The sequence below is a fragment of the Ambystoma mexicanum genome, chromosome 11, assembly GCF_040938575.1.
Source record: "Ambystoma mexicanum isolate Mex_15411 chromosome 11, UKY_AmexF1_1, whole genome shotgun sequence".
NCBI classification, from domain to species: domain Eukaryota; kingdom Metazoa; phylum Chordata; class Amphibia; order Caudata; family Ambystomatidae; genus Ambystoma; species Ambystoma mexicanum.
The window spans coordinates 594,175,146-594,195,208 of record NC_090934.1 but is presented as its reverse complement, the minus strand read 5'-3'; the positions used below and the strand labels follow the sequence as shown (position 1 = coordinate 594,195,208).

Genomic DNA, 20,063 nt, shown 5'->3' with positions numbered 1-20,063 from the left:
CCACTGCCACCAGCCAGAAACTCGACGAGGGGGGACTGCACAGTGCCCCCTCGAGCAACAGACCCAGGGGCAGTCTAATTACCCCTACCAGTACTTCCACAATATGATGGTTTGTACTGGTTCTGTTCACAATTTAAGACTAGTAAAGTCAATGGTGACTTTACATGCCCTGGGAGACAGTAGTGAGTCCCAGGGTATGGAGTCTGTTTGGGGGTCACTATGACACCCCTGTGTTACTGCACGGAGGGTGCTGTGTAACACACTTAACAAAAACCACATGAAACCCTAGGAAGTAAAAGACCCCATAGCCCATAAAACACATTACAAAGTCAAAGGATATCTCAAATCATGTCTAAGAGTGGGAGAAAAAGAGTCTCGCTCTTAGCAGGAGAAAAAAAGAAACCCCAAAAATCCAGCAAAGCTGCCGGGGGACTCACTAGCTTTGGGAAATTAGCCTTAACAGAGAATTCTCCCTAACACCAGTTTTTCCTTAACTAATGGAGAGGTCCCTACCTAGCAAACTAAAACTAAAGAAAATTGACCTAATGTCCAACATATCTCTGGCCGTCACAATATTACATACAATAAAATGATACAAGGAAAATATGGCTAAAGTTTAGTTAAACAAAAGAGTCGTAATACCAACTCAAACGTTCTTAGAAGCACTTCTTTGCGACAAGGGTGGTATTCCCTTCCCCTGGATCAATTTAGGAATACTTAGAATATAGTTCTATTTCAACAAAGTTCTGTTGAAAGAAATAGAAAAGTATTTTTCAACCAAAGGGTCTTTCTTGGAGAAACAACCAATGTCCTTTTCACCACAGCTTGTTGACAACTCAAACAATTCAATGTCTTCCACAATATTCCTCTTGCAAGGATGATTGACTTTCTCCCGAAAGAATTTGTTCTGTTATCAAATAACACTTTCTTCAAAAGAAACATACTTCTTGTCAAGATAGCGTGTCACTCTTTCTCAATAATTCTTGAAATAAAACTCCTTTGACGGGATAGCAAACAACTTGCCTCAGTGATTATACTGCTTGTCAAAAATTGATAAAAGCACATAAATTCTCTTCTTTCAACAAAAGTTATTTCCACAAATCTTTCTACCACAAAGATATCAAACCATCATTTCTTTCCTGGTCCACTCGCCTGCCAGGACTAACCACTATAAGCCCTTCCTTGTATACTTGCCTGCCAGGAAGAAAACTCCTACCACAAATTTCAAACTCGATGGCTTGATACCAGTATTCTCCACACCTGCCTTTCGGTGTAGTTTCACAATTTCTTGGCTGTTGGCAATGTAAGATATAAGCTTTCCCAAAATGATATGTCTTGTAAGGGGACTTACGCTTTGGTTGCTTTATTAAGGGGTTTTCACAACTTCTTGACTGATTGTAATGCTGGTAATGAGTTTTTACAAGGGGTTGTCTTGATCTTGTCTGCCTGTAGCCTCTTGGCTGTATGTAATTTTAGTAAGAAGCTTCCCCCAATGATTTTGCCCAACGTCTTTTTAGCTTCATTTTCCTTAATTAATTGGTATTCATTAAATACGTTCTGCTTAGATTTGTTTATTGTTCAGTATTCAAAGTTATTGGTTGTGACAGCTTTCGTGCAGAGAGTGCTCCGGGGTCTGCATTCACTCACTGTCAACTCACTGGTTCTTCAAGGCAGCTCTCTTAATGTCAGGCTTCGCAGCAGTGCTTCTGCAGTCAGTCATGCCTTCTCTTCCTCTTCTGCGAGCCTCGAGTAAGATGCACAGTGGTCTCCGGGAGTGAGGACAGCTCCGTTGATCTTCCGCAACTTCCCTCGTCGGTTCCACGCTGCTTCGGGAATGCATCTCCTTCAAAGCTGGGCTTCTTCTTAGTATGCCATATTCTGCTGTGCGCACTCTGCAGCTCTTCTGGCTTTCACCCATTGTGGTGACTACTGCTGGCAGGCCTCTCTCAGTGGCTGCTCCTGCACATTGGATGGCTTGAGCTCCCTCTGCTATGCCTCCTGCGTGACCATGAACTGCTTCTTTCTCTGCTTCATTTTCAATACACAGCTGGGTCTCATACTGGCTTTTAAATATCCTGCTCAGGTGTTTTAATTGGTAACAACTAGACCACACCTTGAAGTATCCATCATTCTGAGTCCTCATTGCCTCTGAGATCCTCTTCCTCGTCTCAGTGCTTTTAGCATTATGGGAACAGGAGTTCATAGGAGAGTGTGTAATATTAAGTTGTTCCACTTTACAATAAACCATTGTCAGTTCAGGAATTGTAGGGAGATGGTGAGAAAAGGGGATCCCCGCTGTCCCCCACATGAGTACCCTCCCCCCGTGATCTTCCCACAAGAAAGCACCCCCAGGGTCAGGATCAGGGACCGGCTCCCTTTCCCTGGCCACAGGAGAGGAAGCCCATACCGGGTTTCTAGTGATGATTTCACTGGGTTCATCACATACCTGTCCCCTAATGTTGCTAGTTTTTACAGCCCCAGTTGGAAATCTAGAAAGGACATCTACATTGCCTTGTTCTTTTCCTTTCCTATGTTCAACAGAAAAACAATAGGGCTGCAAATCCAAAAACCAGTGCATGACTCTGGCATTTGTATCTTTCAAAGGCTAAACCACTTTAGTGGGGCATGAGCTGTAACAAGTTTGATTTTTCTTACCTGTGAGATATTTCTAGTAGATTAAGGGCCACTTAATGACCAAGGCTTCAAGTTCAACAGTTGCATAGCTTTTCTCCCGAGGAAATAGTTTCTGACTGATATATAGGATGGGATGTTCTATACCATCATGATATTGGGAGAATACCACCCCTAGACCCATATTGGGATGCATCAGTCAGTAGAACAAACTCTGTCTGCCACCTTCAAAACAGATTTACCACATAAATGACATTTTAATTTGCCAAAACATATTTGATCTTCTGGGCACCATTTGAGTTTTTGGGGTTCTGCATTTCTAAGCGTATCCGTTAAAAGGGAAATTATAAATGCAAAGTTATGAATGAAGCATCTGTAGTAACCAACCAAACCTGAAAACGCCCTTCATTCTTTCTTGGTTTTAGGAGCCTGAGTTTCTTCAGCTCTAACTTTCTTAGTTTTGGGTTGTACCAATTAATTTCCCACAAAGAAACCTAGATATTTCACTGTGGGATCTAGCTAAATGACATTTCTTTGGATTGACAGCAAGTCCAATTTTTCTCAAAGCCCTAGTTACCATATACAAATGGAACATATGCTCTTGCCATGATTTACTGTTGGTGATATCATCACCATATGCTCCACAAAAAGATGCATACTGTCTAAGAACGTGATTCGTCCATCTCTGGAAGGTGGGAGGGGCTCCATGTAACCCAAAGGGTAAAACATGGAATTGGAATAAACCCATTGGGTTGGAAAAGGCTGTCTTTGGTTTATCGGCATGGCTGACAGGGACTTGCCAATATCCTTTGGTTAAATCTATGGTAGAGAGATATACAGCATCCCCTAGCCTATCAATAAGGTCATCTATCCTAGGCAGCGGATAGCTATCTAATTGTGGCACATTATTAACCTTTCTAAAGTGAATACAAAATCTCCTGGATTGATCAGGTTTAGCGACACAATAGGAGAGGACCAAGGACTTTGTGATGGTTCTATGATGGCAGCCTTCAACATAGCTTCTAATTCTTCCTGAGTGATCTTCTTCCTGCTCTCCGGAATTCTGAAAGGTTTTAGATGTACAATATTTCCTGGAGTGGTGCAAATATAATGATATTCGAGGGGATTGGGTCCTCCGACGTATTCCATATCTATGACAGTAATCACCACAGCTGTGCTGCTTTGGAAAATCTTTTGGCGTCTGCATCCTGCGTCGATGACGACGATACGCCGACGTCGATACGCCATCCTCGAGGACCTCCTCCGACGGCACCAGATGTTATAAGTAGGACGCACGACGCCCGTAGCCTCAGTTCCGTTTTTTCTGTGAACGTGTTCGCTTCGGAGATCTCGCCGCGCCTCGACTCTTTGGAGTTTCTGTTCTTTCGGTTCTTCGAACCTGTTAATTTGTGAAGTGTATCGGGATGTCTTCCTCTTCTTCCACCCCGCGTCCGGGCTTCAAGAAGTGTGGGGACTGCGGGTCCAATATGTCGGTGACGGACTCGCACGACGCCTGCCTCTGGTGCCTCGGGGAGGCCCACGACACGGATGATTGTGTCGACTGCCAGTCGCTGATAAAGGAAAGGAAATATGATAAAGGAAGTCGCTTACATCCAAGGCCTTGCGGGAACGTAAGAAGAAGCTGTCGGTCGGTAAGGTGTCCAAGCCCCGGAAGGCGAGGTCCACTGGGCTTTCGACGGACGATTCGAGGGGCGACTCTCCGCATCGTAGTCGTAAGTCTAGGGGGTCTCGGTCCCGGAGTGGGTCTCGCCACTCCTCTGCCTCTTCGAGGCACTCCCGGAAGCGCCGTCATCGGTCACCTTCCCCGTCCTCATCCAAGGACTCCGCCCGATGGCGGGTTTCGTATCCCACCAAGCGTTCCTCTCCAGAGGAATGGGCTTCCTTCGGGAAGAAAATGTTGGCGATTCTTGAATCGCAGGGCTCCGGTCCGTCTGCGCCTCCGAGAGGGTTTGGTCGTGACCCTATTGGAGACACCGCTCGTACGCCTTCGGGCTTGGGTGGTGGGCACGTTTCGCAGGAGAGGTCCCGCTCGTACAAGGGGAATCGTTCCAGTCATGCCCGTTCCAGGTCCCGGTTCTCGACGCGCTCGAGCCCGTGTGCACCTGTGAAATCTTCAAAGAAGACGTCGATGCCGGTGGCGCTGAGGTCGTCGACGGACTCTCTCGAGGCTCCGTCTCCGAGGAAGTCGTCGACGCCATCGGCGCCCAGGCTGTCGAAGAACCCGCTCAGGGCTCCGCCCTCGAGGCCTGTGTCGAAGCCGTCAATGCTGTGGGCGCCGCGCTAGACATCGACGCCGTTTCACTCGACGCCCTCAATGCCTTTCGAGGCTGTGGTGTCAGAGGTACCGTGTGGCATGGGGGAACCCCCTAGAAAGGCTCTGGCCAAGGCAAAACATGTCTTTCTCCCTTATTCAATGCCCACTTTCCAGCCCATGGAGTATATTTCTGAGGTGGAAGAGGGTTCTGAAGATGGGTTGGTTCCGGACACGGTACCAGATGAGATTCTTTCTGGTCATAGCCAGATTGAGGACTTGTATCAGTCACGGCATGACGCCAGTGGTCTGGACACCTCTCCGGAGGTGGAGTTCTGTAGGCCTGAGCCTGGCACCCATGCCGAGTCATCGTACTGGTGCCTTATGCCGAGGGCCACGGACTACTTGAGGTGGTCGCCGCCCCCAGTTGATTTTGTGCAGGATGACCTGACGGATATCCTCGACCAAGGTCCACCCACTGACCCGGTGCTGCCATTCCATATGGCTCTGCAAAGAAGGGTGGCAGCGGCTTGGACTGCTCCGGAGAGTCTCCCAGCAGTGGGCAAGTCTTTGCCGTGAAAATACCGCCCAGCCAGTAGTGACCCCTGCTACTTGACCATGCACCCCACTCCGGAGAGTTTGGTGGTACAGGCGGCTACGGCCCCAGTAAAGCAGGCGTCGTATCCTACCATTCCTCCTGTTAGGGACGACAAGCGTTTTGATGGCTGGGCGAAGAAAGTGTTTTCTTCAGGGGGTATGGCTCTTCAGGCGGCCAACTCTGTATGTGCCTTGTCATGTTTCACGCACACTCTGTGGAACTGTATTTCCTTAGCGGCTGAACATATTCCCGAAGGGGACGAACGGGATGGTTTTCTTGCTATTATTCAGGATGGCAAGGATGCCATGTGTGAGTCCGTTCAGTCAGGTTTGGACATGGCAGACTGTGTCAGCCGGTCCATGGTGGTGAGCACCGTAATACGCAGGTTTGCATGGTTGAGGAAGTCAGGGTTTGCTCCTGATGTGCAAGCCAGGCTCCTCAACATGCCCTTTGATGGTGAACATCTTTTTGGCAGCAAGGCTGATGAGAGCCTTGAGAGGTTGCACACCTCCAAAGCTGCAGCAAAGTCGTTGGGCGCTGCACTCCGCTAACCTCTGCCTTTTCATCCTAGGGGACAGCAGTGGAGGGGAGGTTCCTTTCGTTATTACTCATCCTTTAGCAAAGCGAGAGGAGCTGCAAGTCAAAGGGGCAACTGTAGGAGTGCCAGAGGTGGAAAACAAGGTACTCGAGGTGCCAAGGCCGCGCGAGCAGTTGCCCCTTTGCCCTCGGGCAACGCTGCAGCCGCCTCTGCTCAGTCATGAGGACCATGCTTCGCCGGTTGGGGGAAGGCTAGCGCAGCATCTTGGAGATTGGCGTGCCATTACTTCAGATGTGTGGGTTCTGGAGATAATAGCCCACGGCTACTGTCTTCCTTTCCGGCAGAGGCCTCACGACAATCCACCACGGAATCTCTCTTTGAAGAGTCTGGATCCGCTCCTTGGCAGGAAATTCAATCCCTGCTGGAGAAAGGCGCCATAGAGCTGGTGCCTGTAGCGGAGAGGAACAAGGGATGGTATTCCCCTTATTTTTTGATTTTGAAGAAAAACGGGGGATTGAGACCCATCATGGACTTGCGCGGTTTGAACAAACTCCTCAGGAAGGACAAGTTCAAGGTGGTTACTCTCTCTCAAGTCCTCCATGCCCTTCAACTTCAGGACTGGTTGGTGTCTCTCGACTTCAAGGACGCTTATTTTCATGTGCCGATCAATCCCAAGCACAAGAAGTACCTGAGGTTCGCGGTTGGCGACTCGCACTTTCAGTTTCGGGTCCTGCCGTTCGGATTTACCTCCGCCTGAGGGTTTTCACCAAGCTCATGGTGGTGGTGGCAGCGTATCTCAGGAAAGGGAGGATTCACGTCAACCCCTAACAGGAAGATTGGTTGATCAGGGCACGCTCTCCCAAGCAAGTCCTGGATCATATGTCCGTCACCTGCTACTCCATTCACAAGCTGGGCTTCTCCCTCAACTTAAAGAAGTCCAATTTGACGCCAACTCAGCGGCTCCAGTACATCGGAGCAGTGCTCGACACGTCCCTGGGGCAGTGTTTTCCTCCCCAGGTGAGGGCTCGCCACATTCAGCAGAAGGTGCTCAAGTTTCAACATGCCCAGAGTCTCCCAGCGTTCGAGTTCTTGAGGTTGCTCGGCCTCATGGCATCCTGCATTCTTCTGGTGCCAGAGGCCAGGTTGCCGATGAGATCTCTGCAATGGGCTCTCAAGCTCTAGTGGTCACAGTCCTCCGGCAGGATGTCGGACCCCATTCAGGTGCCGCCCTCGGTCGCCCAGGACCTTCTGTGGTGGGCCGTGGAAGGCAATCTATGAGGGGGGGGCTCCGTTTTGGCTACCCTGGCCAGAGGTGGCGATCGTGACGGACGCATCCCTCACGGGATGGGGAGCTCATGCTAACGAGTTGACAGTCAGCGGTCGTTGGTCTCTGTCGGAGTCCAGACTCCATATCAGTCTGTTGGAGCTGAGGGCCGTCAGGCTTGCCCTGAAGGCTTTTCTGACAAATGTGCGAGGAAAGAATGTCCTGATTCTGACGGACAACACGGTGGCCATGCACTACCTCAACAAAAAGGGGGGGCAGGGTCACTTCCTCTGTGCAGGGAGGTGATGGAGCTCTGGTTCTGGGCCATCCAGCAGGAAATTTCGATCTCGGCAGTTCATCTGGCCGGAGACGAAAACGAGACGGTGGACGCCCTGAGCAGGCAGAGCACGAACTCTCACAAGATTCTCCTGGAGATATTCGCCCTTTGGGGGACCCCCCAAGTGGATCTCTTCGCCTCCAGTGTCAACCGGAAGTGCGAAAGGTTCTGCTCGCGGGAATTTCCTCGAAGAGGAGCCTTAGGAGATGCGTTCGTGGTGGAGTGGTCATTCCCACTGCTGTACGCGTTTCCTCCAGTCCCCGTCATCCCGCAAGTGCTGCGGAGGTTATGGAGGTTCGGTTCCCGGATGATCCTCATTGCTCCGGCATGGGCCAGGAGGACGTAGTACCGGGACCTTCTGGACTTGTCCATCTGCCCTCCACGTCGTCTTCCCTACTGAGACGATCTGCTCTCGCGGGAGGGGGGTCAGGTTCTCCATCCAGAGGTCAGTTCCCTCAACCTTCACGCTTGGCTTCTGAAAGGGTGAGGTATAAGGATTGGGACCTCCCTGAAGACGTGATGGAGGTGTTTCTTTCGGCCAATGGCCGGCAACAAAGTCCCTGTACCGTTGCCGTTGAAAAAGGATCCACATTCTGAACCCTGCACCAGTCGCAGAACTTTCTCCATGTGACATTCCTGTTGTTCTGTCTTTTTTGCTTTCTTTGGCCTGCTAGGGCCTGCAAGTGGGTACCATTAAAGGTTACCTGGCAGCGCTGTCTATATTTAAGCGCTCATCTGAGGAGTGTTCTTATTTTAAAATCCCTTTAATTTCTCAGTTTCTGAAAGGGCTCACTAATGTGTTCCCTCCGTCACCTTTCCAGGTGCCCGGTTGGGATCTGAACCTTGTTCTTAAGTTTCTAATGGGTGCTCCGTTTGAGCCTTTGCATTCCTGCCCTTTGAGACTGTTAACTCTTAAAACTGTATTTTTAGTTGCGGTCACTTCCGCTCGCAGAGTGAGTGAGTTACAGGCACTTTCAGTTAAGCCACCCTTCACTGTGTTTCACAAGGACAGGGTTGTCCTTAGAGTTCGTCCTTCCTTTCTTCCGAAGATGGTGTCGGAATTTCATTTAAGCAAGAAGGTTATTCTTCCGGCATTTTATCCTCCTCCGCATCCTGGTAAGGACGAGGAGAGGCTCCATAGGCTGGATCCTAGGAGAGCTTTAAGCTTTTATATTTCACGCATGTCCCGGGTCAGAGTGAATGATAAACTCTTTATTGGTTACGCTGGAAGACGTTTGGGACAAGCTGTTACTAAGCAGACTTTGTCTCGATGGATCATCTTGGCAATTTCCGAATGTTACCGCTTTGCGGGTAAGGACCCTCTGGTAGGCTTACGGGCCCATTCTACCAGGGGTATGGCTGCCTCTACTGCCCTGCAGAGGGGTGTTCCTATTCGTAACATCTGTGATGCAGCCACCTGGGTTTCGGTCCATACTTTTGTAAGTCACTACTCCCTCGATTCTATCCGGGGGCAGGATCTGGCCTTTGGCAAGGCGGTCCTTTACTCTGCAATTTGATTGGGCATTCTAAATTTGTATACTCTAAATTCTTTTCTCACCTCCTTACGTTGGTACTGCTTTGAGAGTCTGTAATAGATATGGAATATGTCGGAGGACCCAATCTCCTCGAAGAACAAGTTACTTTCTTACCTGGTAACGTTCTTTCAATGGGATGTTCCGACGACATATTCCAAATCGCTCCCTCCCTGCCTACCCCGCTACAGAATTTCTTATGCGATTGCAGCTTGCGTTTCCGCAAGGCTTTCTGTGGTCATACTGGCAGAAGATTGGTGCCACACGTTCTGGGAAAAAACTACAACTGAGGCTACGGGCGTCATGCGTCCTACTTATAACATCTTGTGACGTCGGCCGTCGAGGAGGTCCTCGAGGACGGCGTATCGACGTCATTGACGCAGGACGCAGACGGCGAAAGATTTTCCGAAGCAGCACATCTGTGGTGATTACTGTCATAGATATGGAATACGTCGTTGGACCATCGCATCGAAAGAACGTTACCAGGTAAGAAAGTAACTTGTTCTACTCACTCAAATCTCCTGTCTCGGTTCTAAATACAACAGGAAATTGTTGTCGGAGATCCATTAGATCTTGTTTTTGATTCTCTGCCAATTCTAAATCTCTTAAGGTGTTGGAATCACTTTCATCTGTTAAAAACTGAATAAGAGTATTGAAGTGTTTGAATAGGGTTTTCTTTCCACTCATTAAGAAGATTAATATGATAGATATGGGTTTTAATCTTTCTGTCGGGTTGTGAAATCCGATAATTAGACGTTCTTGTTTGCTCTATGATCGTGTATAGACCATGCCACCTGGAAAGCATTTGGTTCTCAGAGGGTAGTAAAACCAATACCTTTTGACCTACCGAAAAAGATCTTATTGTTTTCTTTCCAAATTTAATCATTCTTATGTTCTTGCGTTTTAGCCATATTAGTTTGTACTATAGCTTGAACTGCTGCAATATGTTTTTAATCTTTGTGTAGTTTGAGACACTGGTAAAGTGTCTCTCTCTCTCTCTCTCTCTCTCTCTCTCCTTCCAAGTTTCCCTTAACATATCTAGTACATTGCTTGATTCCCTTATATATAAGAGTTCAAATGGGGAGACACCAGTAGATGACTTTGTTGTTTTTCCTATTGGCAAACATGATATCCCAATGTTTTCCATCTGCTTCTACCAATATTTTTAGGATATTTTTCAGTGTTTGATTAAACCGTTCTACCAAACCATCAGTTTGGGGATGGTAAATAGAGGTGCGGAAAGGTTTAATCTGGAGAATATCCTTAACCTCTGCCATGAGTTTACTCATAAATGTGGATCCCTGGTCTGTCAAAATTTCTTTTGAAAATCGAATTCTAGAAAATAAAGGAAGTACTTTTTTTAGTATCTGTTGGGAGGTATTATTCCTTAAAGGAAAGGCTGGGTAACGGGTAGCTTAATCTAGGGTTACCAGGAAATGTCGGTTTCCTAATTTTGAAGTTTCTAAATGGCCCACGATATCCATACCTATTAGAGTAAATGGAACGTCTATATATGGCAAAGGTTGTAACAGAACTGGAGGGGGGATTGGAGTACTTTTTTATTTGTATTTAATTGTATATGGTCAAAAACGTCCTTTTGATTCCAAGATGGCCGCCGCATCCTAAAGGTGTGCGTGCGGAGTGCTCCGATAAATTCTGATACTTACAGAGCACCTATCATGGTAATAGTGCTATCAATAGTACTACTACTGGCAATAAGGATAGAGCCGATTCTAATGTTGTTAGTAGTTTTAACACCACTACTGCTGGTAGTAGCAATAGTGCTTCTACTAGAAGTAACCCTACTACTGACACTGCTGGTATTACTAATTGTACTGGTAGCAGTATTACCACTAGTACATCTCCTGGTAGGAGTAGTAGCACTACTACACCACTACTGCTAATAGCAATATTGTTACTTATAGCAGTTTAAAAAGCTTCTACTATAAATACCATTAGTATCAACTGTAGTAGTATTAGAGCTAGTAACAATTGCAGAAATACCATTACTACCATAATTAGTAGCAGTACTATTATATGACTGCTATTGGCTGTGCTACTCAAAATAATAATGTTACCACTACTACTACTTCTACTGGTTATAATGCTATTGTTACTTAAAGTACTGGTAGCAGTAATATTACTGATACTGGCAGTAGCACTACTGTGGTTGTTATTATTGGTACTAGAGTTGATAGTAGTACTATCAGTTCTTCTAGCACTACTACATCTGCCACTACTATTGGAGTGTAGGGTGAGTAGGCTTAAAACACATGTTGGTGTAAAGTAAAAGAAAATGCAACATTTAACTTTGCCCATTCCCTACTATAATAGATCAACAGACAGCACTTCCTTATCCTCCTCTGATGTCATTTACTCCAAGGTATTAAAGCAGCTCACAAAATGGCAGACAAAATGCCACATCAAGCAAATTTCTTCGAAAATGTGAAAAATATGGTGCTACTGAACATTTTGTTTTGTGGATGGCGTCCAAGATGTGGATGCAGTACCAAGATTTGTTGAAATAGTGTCAGCTGCTTTGCCAGGAAGGGAGGAGGCCAGGAGGGTTTCTAGGTGCCTGTCTTGGCAATATGCTCTGGTGCTGTTGTGGTCTAGGACCTTATCCTGTCCCCCAGTCCCAGCTTACTCTTCTCCTCGCCAAACCAGCAGTCAATTGGTTCTCTGGACCCTGACCCTCAGGCTATCTGTTGCCTAACCTACCTCAGCACCAATCCAGATGTGTGGCAAATTCTACCATTAAGGCAACGCCTGTTGAAGGCCTATTGCGAGGGTGTAGAAGAAGTAGACTGACGAGGAGGAATCATGTTTGGGGCTACAAACTTATATTAGGAATGAAATAACCAAGCTCTCCCTACTTCTAAGGGGCTTGCCCTGCCACAACCTAGGAAACTTTAATGACCAGTCAGAATATCAGTCCAAAAATATGTCCTCCATCCTCTGTCAGAAACCTAGCAATCTAACTCAAACGCTTAAACCAAAGGTCTGTAACAAAAGTAAAATTCCTTCACCAGGAGAATGACTCAGTTTTACTGGTGGCTTGTATCAGTCTTCTCGTAATAGTCATTCTTTCAGTGTTCCTTCAAAACGTCCAAGGGAATGATTCCCTTACGCTGGTTCCTTTATCAATGTTCTCCATGGCGATCCTTCAGCACCTTTACAGAAAGTTTGTATCAGTTGTGAGAAACCTGAAGGTGTCTCCCTGGCTTGTCCCTGGGGATCTGTCATCCAGGTGGCCAGGACACGGCCATCGCTATTGGATTCAGTTCCTAGGGGTGGACTAGTGAGGGAGGATCACCTGGATGAGGTGTTCTTGGGGAGTAGGAGTGGGACAAGACGGGTGAGACGTGGTATCCCCCTTCTTTCAACACCATACCACGTAGGATATTCTAAAACACTGCCCATCCCCTTTTCCCACAAAAAAGCTTTCGCACAAAACGAAAGACAATGGACTAACACCAGAGCCGTTTACCTGACATGTCCCAATACAAGGGTCAGACAAAGACAGGCAATTGACCAGGATCACACATACCTGATTGCACTTTCCCTTCCTCACATGGATAAAAGTGGAGCACAAGACGAGCAAGGCAGACTGCACTACTTGAGAGCTAATTTAGCACGGCAGATGGCGAATCAGAGAGGGTGACAAGGAGAGAAGTAACCTTGTCCTTTCCGATCAAGGCCCGTGAAACCTCCATGGATGGAAACATACGTCCGCAAACAATAGCCAGCGTGTGTTGCAGCAGATGCCTACAGTACGCAAGACCCTCCTCCGCTGATTAAGCCGAGGAAAACGCTGGTCTTGGTGGTACCAACCTTGACTCCAAGGATAAAGAAAGGCAAGCGGTTCATCACAGCCGGTCAGTCGAGGGGAGAATCGATAAGAAACCGACCTGTGTTGAACGAAAAGTAGCCAACCGGTAATTTGAACTTTTAAAGATACGATGGAGGAACGAGGGGCAAACTCAGCAACAGAGGAGGCCAGCACCACGTGGGTGCTCAGGCAAGAAACTCTGGGCGATTACCCAATGCTAGAAACTACCGGAACCAGAAGCCCTTGGGAAAAGGCGAAAAAGAGGTAAAAGTGGTCATACAGGGGTCTTGTAAAATCCTCTGTACTGTCAAAGTCCTTGACCTACAGATGATTGTGAAAGAAAGGGAAATTAATCTCGCTTGATGAAGTGAGCACTTGAACAGGGTGTTGTAGAAGTTAGCAAGAGTGAACCCGGCAGAGGGATGCTAACAAAAAGGGGCAAGTCCAAAGTACAGGGAACTGTTTGTAAAAGTTGGCGAAAGTGAACCTGGAAGAGGGAAGCAGACAATCAGAAACAAAACTTGAAGTACTGTTTAAAAAAGACATTAAGACTTGTGAAAATAAGAAGTATTGGAAGACGAGCAGTGATTTGTCCCCCTTGTCAAGTGGGTCCAAGCCCGGTCGAGGGAGATCCAGAGGTGAAAAGTAATCACCCAAAGTTAATTGAGAAAGGAACTGTTCAAATTATTGAATACGATACGTGAGGGGCCAGCACCCGGAAGAGGGGGATCCAGGGGTGAAGCCATCACCCAACGTGAACTGTGGAAAATAGCTTTGTGTTTATTTGTTGGATATATCAGGCCTTGAAGGCAAGAGACTTTTTAATGAAAAGAGACTTTACCATCAATGAACCTGATAGCTGGAACGGAACTGTCGGCTCGTGCTGAGAAAGCTCAAGCGTGTACTGTGCTAGCTGGAAAGGAACTGTTGGCTCGTGCTGTGAAAGCTTGAGTGTGTTCTCCTCTCCAAGGTCCCACCTTGTCCCATGCTGAAAACGTGGGGAAGGGAGACCCCTGGCAATCACATTCTGTCTTATTATTTGAGAACACTCCTTTCTTTGTTGACACCCTGTCCCGCACTCTTTCTGTAATTAGTGGTAAGGACTTGGCAATAGTTTATTAGTATAGACCCTTTTATTTTGACACAACACCACAGGGACTACCTTATTTTTCATTTGATGGTGGACACTTGCTCCCATCTTAGATTTAGGTTTAGGTTAGGTGTTTTTCCAACCTGCATTCATTGTTCAATAAAGACCCTTGAACTGTGATCACTTGTCTGTCTTTACTGTTGCCACCATGAGCTCCTTACACAGTCCCTTCAACTCTTTCCAGGAAGTAGAAAAGCTCACAGCTTTATCTGTCCTCCCTTTAATGGCTGGATGATAAGTATCTTTTCCAGACTCCTCGGGTTCTTCTTGTAAACCCTTCACAAGTCTACTTGAGCAGTGGTAGTGGTTGGGCAACTGCAACGGGGGAGATGACTCCTGTTGGACTCTGCTGAAGCAGTGGTATTGGCTTGTCCACTGTGACGAGGGAGAAGACCCCTGAGGTACTGTGCTTGAGCAGTGGTATTGGTTTGGCCACTGTGATGAGGGTGATGTCTCCCGATGCACTCAGAGTGAGCTAGGCCTCTTCCCAGACCCCACCCGGTCTTTCCGCCATTCCTGTTACCTGTTGGACCTTGGGGCTATGGCTCTGGTTCTTCCCGGGTGCCTTTCCTCCACCTTCTCGCTTCCTACACAGCTCCTCAACAGACTCGTGGTCTCAGCATAGTTTCTGGACCTGATGGTCCACCTTCCAGCAGTCACGCCACCACCAAGTGAGTCGGCCCCTGCCTGCTCTCAGGACGCTGACCTGTTCTGTTACTTCAAGCCCTTCTTCCTCCCCACTCTCCTCACCTGCGTCTTGGGTTTCCAAATCTCCTGGGCTGAGGTGACGACATGTCGGGTAATCTCTCTCCTTTTTTGGTGGTGTGTGCCTGCCACGAGAGGAAGCCACAGTGACTGCTAACAAACCAGCAGTCCTGAGGCCCCGCTCCCGTGGTCAGGCCAAAAGGGAAAAAGCCGCAACGGCAGAAAAAACCCTTATGCAGCGATGAGGTTCCAGGGAGGTGTGATAAACCAGCTACAGTTGATGGAGCCAGTAGGAGGAGGACCACAGAGGGGTCGGAACCAGGTACCTTAGCGGAAGTGTACCGCAAGAGGCGGCGGCAAGGAAAACAATAGATAGAAGGCGGAAGGAGAAAGTGGGAAGAAGGGCCGCCACGGCGGGATCGAGCGGGCAAGGGAGGACAGCCGGAGGAGAAGGTAAGGGGCTGGAGAAAAGGTAGAGTAACGGAACACAAGAGGAGCGAACCAGCGGGAGAAAAAGCGGCTGAGCGCAAGCCGTAAAAGAGAAAACACTAGCGTATTTCCCAAAGATGAGCGAAAGCCAATACTCGGGGGTTGCAACATCTTGGACAACAACTAGACCTGCAAAGCACGTATGATTAAAAGAATGTGCCGGAGCTAGTGATGTACTTGTCCGCGACGGAGCCGTCAACGCGGAAGTAGCCGCCACTCAGCGTGGTGGATGACAGACGCTCTGGCAATGTCCTGCCTTTCCTCTCTCACTCCCGGAGAACGTGCTTGCTCCGACTGCAGTGTTCTGACTTTGAACTTCTCGGGCTTCGTGTGCGTGCTGCTGGCTTTCGCCATGAGATTCCCCTTGTCTGTTCTTGCTTTCCTTTTTATACTGTTGACAGCGCCCTCGCGTAACTTCAACACCATTTGCGAAAGTCTGTTTGGCACTGTTCATGCCTCCAGAGAGATGCCTCATTACAGTACTTGTCTGACTCTTCATCTGGCCACTCCATATGCCTCGCACATTCTTCTTCGTCTCAGTAGGTCTTATACTTGTCACAGTCATTGGTTTACAGTAGCGTATTGTTCTACTAACAAGGGTGGATGAAAAGGGTGACAATGAGTGTGGGGGTTTATGTACTGTGGTGGTGGTATGGAAGTTTTCCCCAGATGGACATCCATATCCCCAGGAGGGGATACCCTCCCTATGAGGTCCTCCTGCATGTTACCACCCATAGGGGCACTATAGGGTAGTGGCCTCATCTCCTTAGCCTCATAGGAAAGGGACCCCCCTGGCGAGATGCGACAAGAACTAGTGAATCATCACACTATCGATTCCTATACAACATCCAAAACTATTGGCCTTGCCAATTCTTGATTCAGGTGTCACAGATTTGTTTTGGAGTCAAGCACTTAGGAGTCTAATATCAAACAGACTGACATGTTATACATATGACCTTGATATGGTAAGCACTGTCATGGTAACACTATAATGGATACAAATGCGGATTAGTTTGTTTTGTTTTACTCATGACTGTTTAAAGTGTTGTTGTAGGTTAAATGGTAATGTGATCACCTATATTCTCAGGAGGTTCTGACTGCCACCGTGGATCTGGAAGATATCAGAAGTTACAGGGCAGAAATGTCCTCCCGAAGTCTAGCGGTAAGAATTCATGAAGACGACCCAAAATGTAACCATTTACATATGTTTGTACTTCCTTTCATTGAATATGTTTTATTTCAGTCTAGCATTGAAACTGTAATAGGAGCATTTTTTAAAGGAGGGTTTTATTTTGACCTTAACTAAAGATGCCCTTTAACACCAGAAATTGGATGCACGTTTTAAAAAAGTGGCGACTACAGGGAGTACATAGATGTTTAGTATTTGACATTCATGTAAAGAAGTGCTCAACTTTAGTTAAAAGCACAGTGAATGAGACAGCATAGAAAAGAATGTTATAAAAAAATTATACATTTTAGAGGGTGCTACCATATAAAGGATTCTCCACAAGATGTAATTTGTTACGGACAATGCAGGTTTTATAGGCTTTCCTGGATTCTAGATTATCATCAGCTAACTGAATGATAGTGGCAATACAGTCTATATAGTAAGGTACTGAAATCCCACAGCCTCCACTCCTTTTAATCAATCTTCCATTATGTGCCTAATACTGGAGACCAGTCTCTAAGCGCAGGACCGGAATTTTAACCTGTGTTGCTTTGCATTGTCTAGCGTCCAAGACAAGCGCGTTGCCCCCTAGTTATGCTCCTTTAGATTTGAAAAGGGGGTTTTAAAAGAACCTCTGGTCACTACATATTTAGGAATTTGTGATGTATGGAACATGACTACAGCTAAGTACACAGGTCACCAAACTCCTCGTGGGGAGATTCTGCACAGCTTGATGGAGTGGAACATTAAGCCATGTAGCTCAACATGTTCTACACCCTTGTTAATCAGTTCACACTGCTCTTCTCTATGCTCTTCCAACAAAAAGGACTTGCTTCAGACATTGCTAATGTGTTATCTGTTACTATATTGAGTTAATTTTAAGTCTTGTCCCCTTTCCTCCATACTATGAGGATCTCGTCCACAGAAAGGAGGAATGGTTGGAGGCTCTGATGCCTTGAGGCAACTGAGGATGCTTGGGCTCTGAAGAAGCTATGGCGGTTGCGGAGACACCAGCTCAGGAGGGATTATGTTTGAAAATATGTCACTAAAATAAGACTGCATTGCTGACGGCATCAGTCTATATAGTCAAGCCAATAAAAACGGTCCTGGACTCTAGTGGAAGACTGATGAAATTGGCCACTGTCGTGGGTACTGTATTGTAAGAGGAATGGAAAATCCCAAATCAACCCTCTGATCCCCCACCCCCATGTTGTGAGTGGTCAACTCCAAGAGGAAGGGGCCAATGGTTGGAGGTGTGTAGTTACCATCAACAAGTTAGGCTCCCCATGTTACCCTGTGGAGTGGGTGGTCCCCCTTCTCACAGAAGCTGGTCCAGTGCCCTCCACCAACCTTGAATGGGATACAAGGGGTACACCATGGCTTTAATCTTTCTAGGAATACAAATGGGCAACGACCATCAGAGGGGCCTGATGTGGACACGCAACAGGGACTAGTTGGTGCAACTGTTTGGCTAATAGGAGCTATGTTCATGATAATGACGTGTTATTTGTATAGTGCTTTCGCCAAAGTGCTTTACAGAGAACATACTTACATACAATATCACCCAACCGAAGTTGGTACTCATTTATCGTCCTTGGAAGGATGGGTTTCATTTTTGCCTGTGCTCAGCAGATCTATTCACAGCAAATCTAACTCTCCCCACCTGAACATCTTTGACCTTCAGCTCCAGGTCAGTTAGTCTACAGATCATACTTGAAACCTGCACTGCCTGTAATGACAAACCACAGAAGCTTGGGACTCCTTGAAGAGTTGGGAGCGGTCAGAAATGAGAGGTGTACACAAAGTTCTCATTTTCCTGCTCAAAGACATTTTTTAATTAAATAAAAATGAGTTGGAAAACGCATCTCTAGCCCTATTCTAAAGAGGAACTTCCCTACCTTGAAACTATAACTAAGGATCTGTCTGCGTCAGGATGTAAGTAACTGAAAAGCTGTCCTTGTGTCCAAAACATCCTATCCTGATCTAACACTATAAACAACCAACAAAAGGGTGCAAGGAAATGTCTTTAACTTGATGTTGGCAAAAGTGTTCAAAACCAAAAGTATAAGAATAACTCCAACAAAAATATTCTCCAAGGTAAAGACCCTTGGATCCAGAGGATGGTTCCCTTCTCCTGGCTTCTTAAACAGGATGGCGCAAGAAAGGCTCTTTAGCTAGAAGTTCCTTTGTGTCTTTACTGGACTCACAAGTTCCTTTTCAAGCAAAACGTTCTGTAACAGTCTTTCTGTAGAAGATCTTGTAACTTTGCAGATTACTTGGTATGCTCCCCTGCCAGGATTCCTTATACAACTTTCAGCGGACTGGTTTACTCACCTGCCAGGACTTCCCTTTAAGGTTTTCAGATCCCCTGGTATACTCTCCTGGTATACAATTTCAACTTCCTGGTATACGCTCCTGCCACGACTTCTTTTGTGTTTCACAGTTCCTTGATACAACTTCAGTTGCCTGGGGTTTTCACCTGCCAGGGCTTCTTATGCATTTCCCAGTTCTTAGGTTTACCATAAAAGCATATCAAGTGCTCTTTGGTATATATTTATATGTGTGGTAATATTTGCTCAAACATATTTTCTCAATCTTATCCCCCACATTGGTATCTCATGCATCTGTACTTGATTGGGGTTTGCCCTTATACTTTGCCTTGTCTGCATTCAAACATTCTTCTTATTGAATCTTGCCTTTGTACTTCATTCAAACATTCTTCTTATTGAATCTTGCCTTTGTACTTTGCCTTGACTGCATTCAAACAAACGTTGCCTTTTTATATTTTCTGCATTAGCTATCTTCAATCACTTGTCAACATGCTTGTCGGAACGCCCCTGGTTCCCCAGCTGCTTTGGGCAGACTCACTGGTCTCTACCAGCATCTCTGATGCTGCTTGCGGTGGCTTCTTCTCCCGCCTTCCAGTTTGGATTATGCGTACGCTCCTCCAGCATCCGGCATAGCTCTGCGGTCACACGCCAGCTTTCCTTATCGGCCCGGAGTGAACACTGTTGCCTCGTCGAGCAACAGAACCTCCAGGAGCTCCTACACTGCTCCCGGCGTCTCCACAGCCCTTCTTGCTCGTACACAGCATTCCTTTTCCTGTCCTGGCGGCCTTCTCTGCCTCGCCAGCTCCGTCAGTGTGCTTTGCATTCAGGAGCTCCGGCGTGGATGTCAACGTCTCTTCCTACACTGCTTGTCCCTGCAATGCCCCTGCTGCAGCCTGATCAGGAATATCTCTCCCTGGCTTCCCTTTCATTAAGGAGCCTGCATTCAACTTGGGACTGTAGCACCCTGTTAATGCCCAGGGGTTCCCCTTCTTTCTGGAGGGACTAGACTGTTCCTCTTTGATCCTCTCAGCTCACCTTTGGTACTTGGGGATCAAGGGTTCCCCTCTCCTGTGGCCCAAACAGTAGCTAGCAGTTCCTTCTTTTCAGTCCCACACACAAGTTTTGCAGCCAGATTCTCCAGGAAGAGCCTCTCACACGCTTCTGGAGTGTTCTTTCCTTTTTCTATCAGATTTGGCCAATAGGATTTGGCGAAGGAA

General features: G+C 47.0%; 1 protein-coding gene across 1 annotated transcript in view; it reads left to right on the top strand.

Moving 5' to 3' along the window:
• The window catches only part of NADSYN1 (NAD synthetase 1), a 1,375,099-nt gene that overhangs the window by 732,592 nt on the left and 622,444 nt on the right, over positions 1–20,063 (top strand). Inside the window, exon 10 of the mRNA XM_069623454.1 lies at positions 16,436–16,510. Coding sequence (XP_069479555.1) covers positions 16,436–16,510 — 75 coding nt within the window. The remainder of the gene's footprint in view (positions 1–16,435; positions 16,511–20,063) is intronic.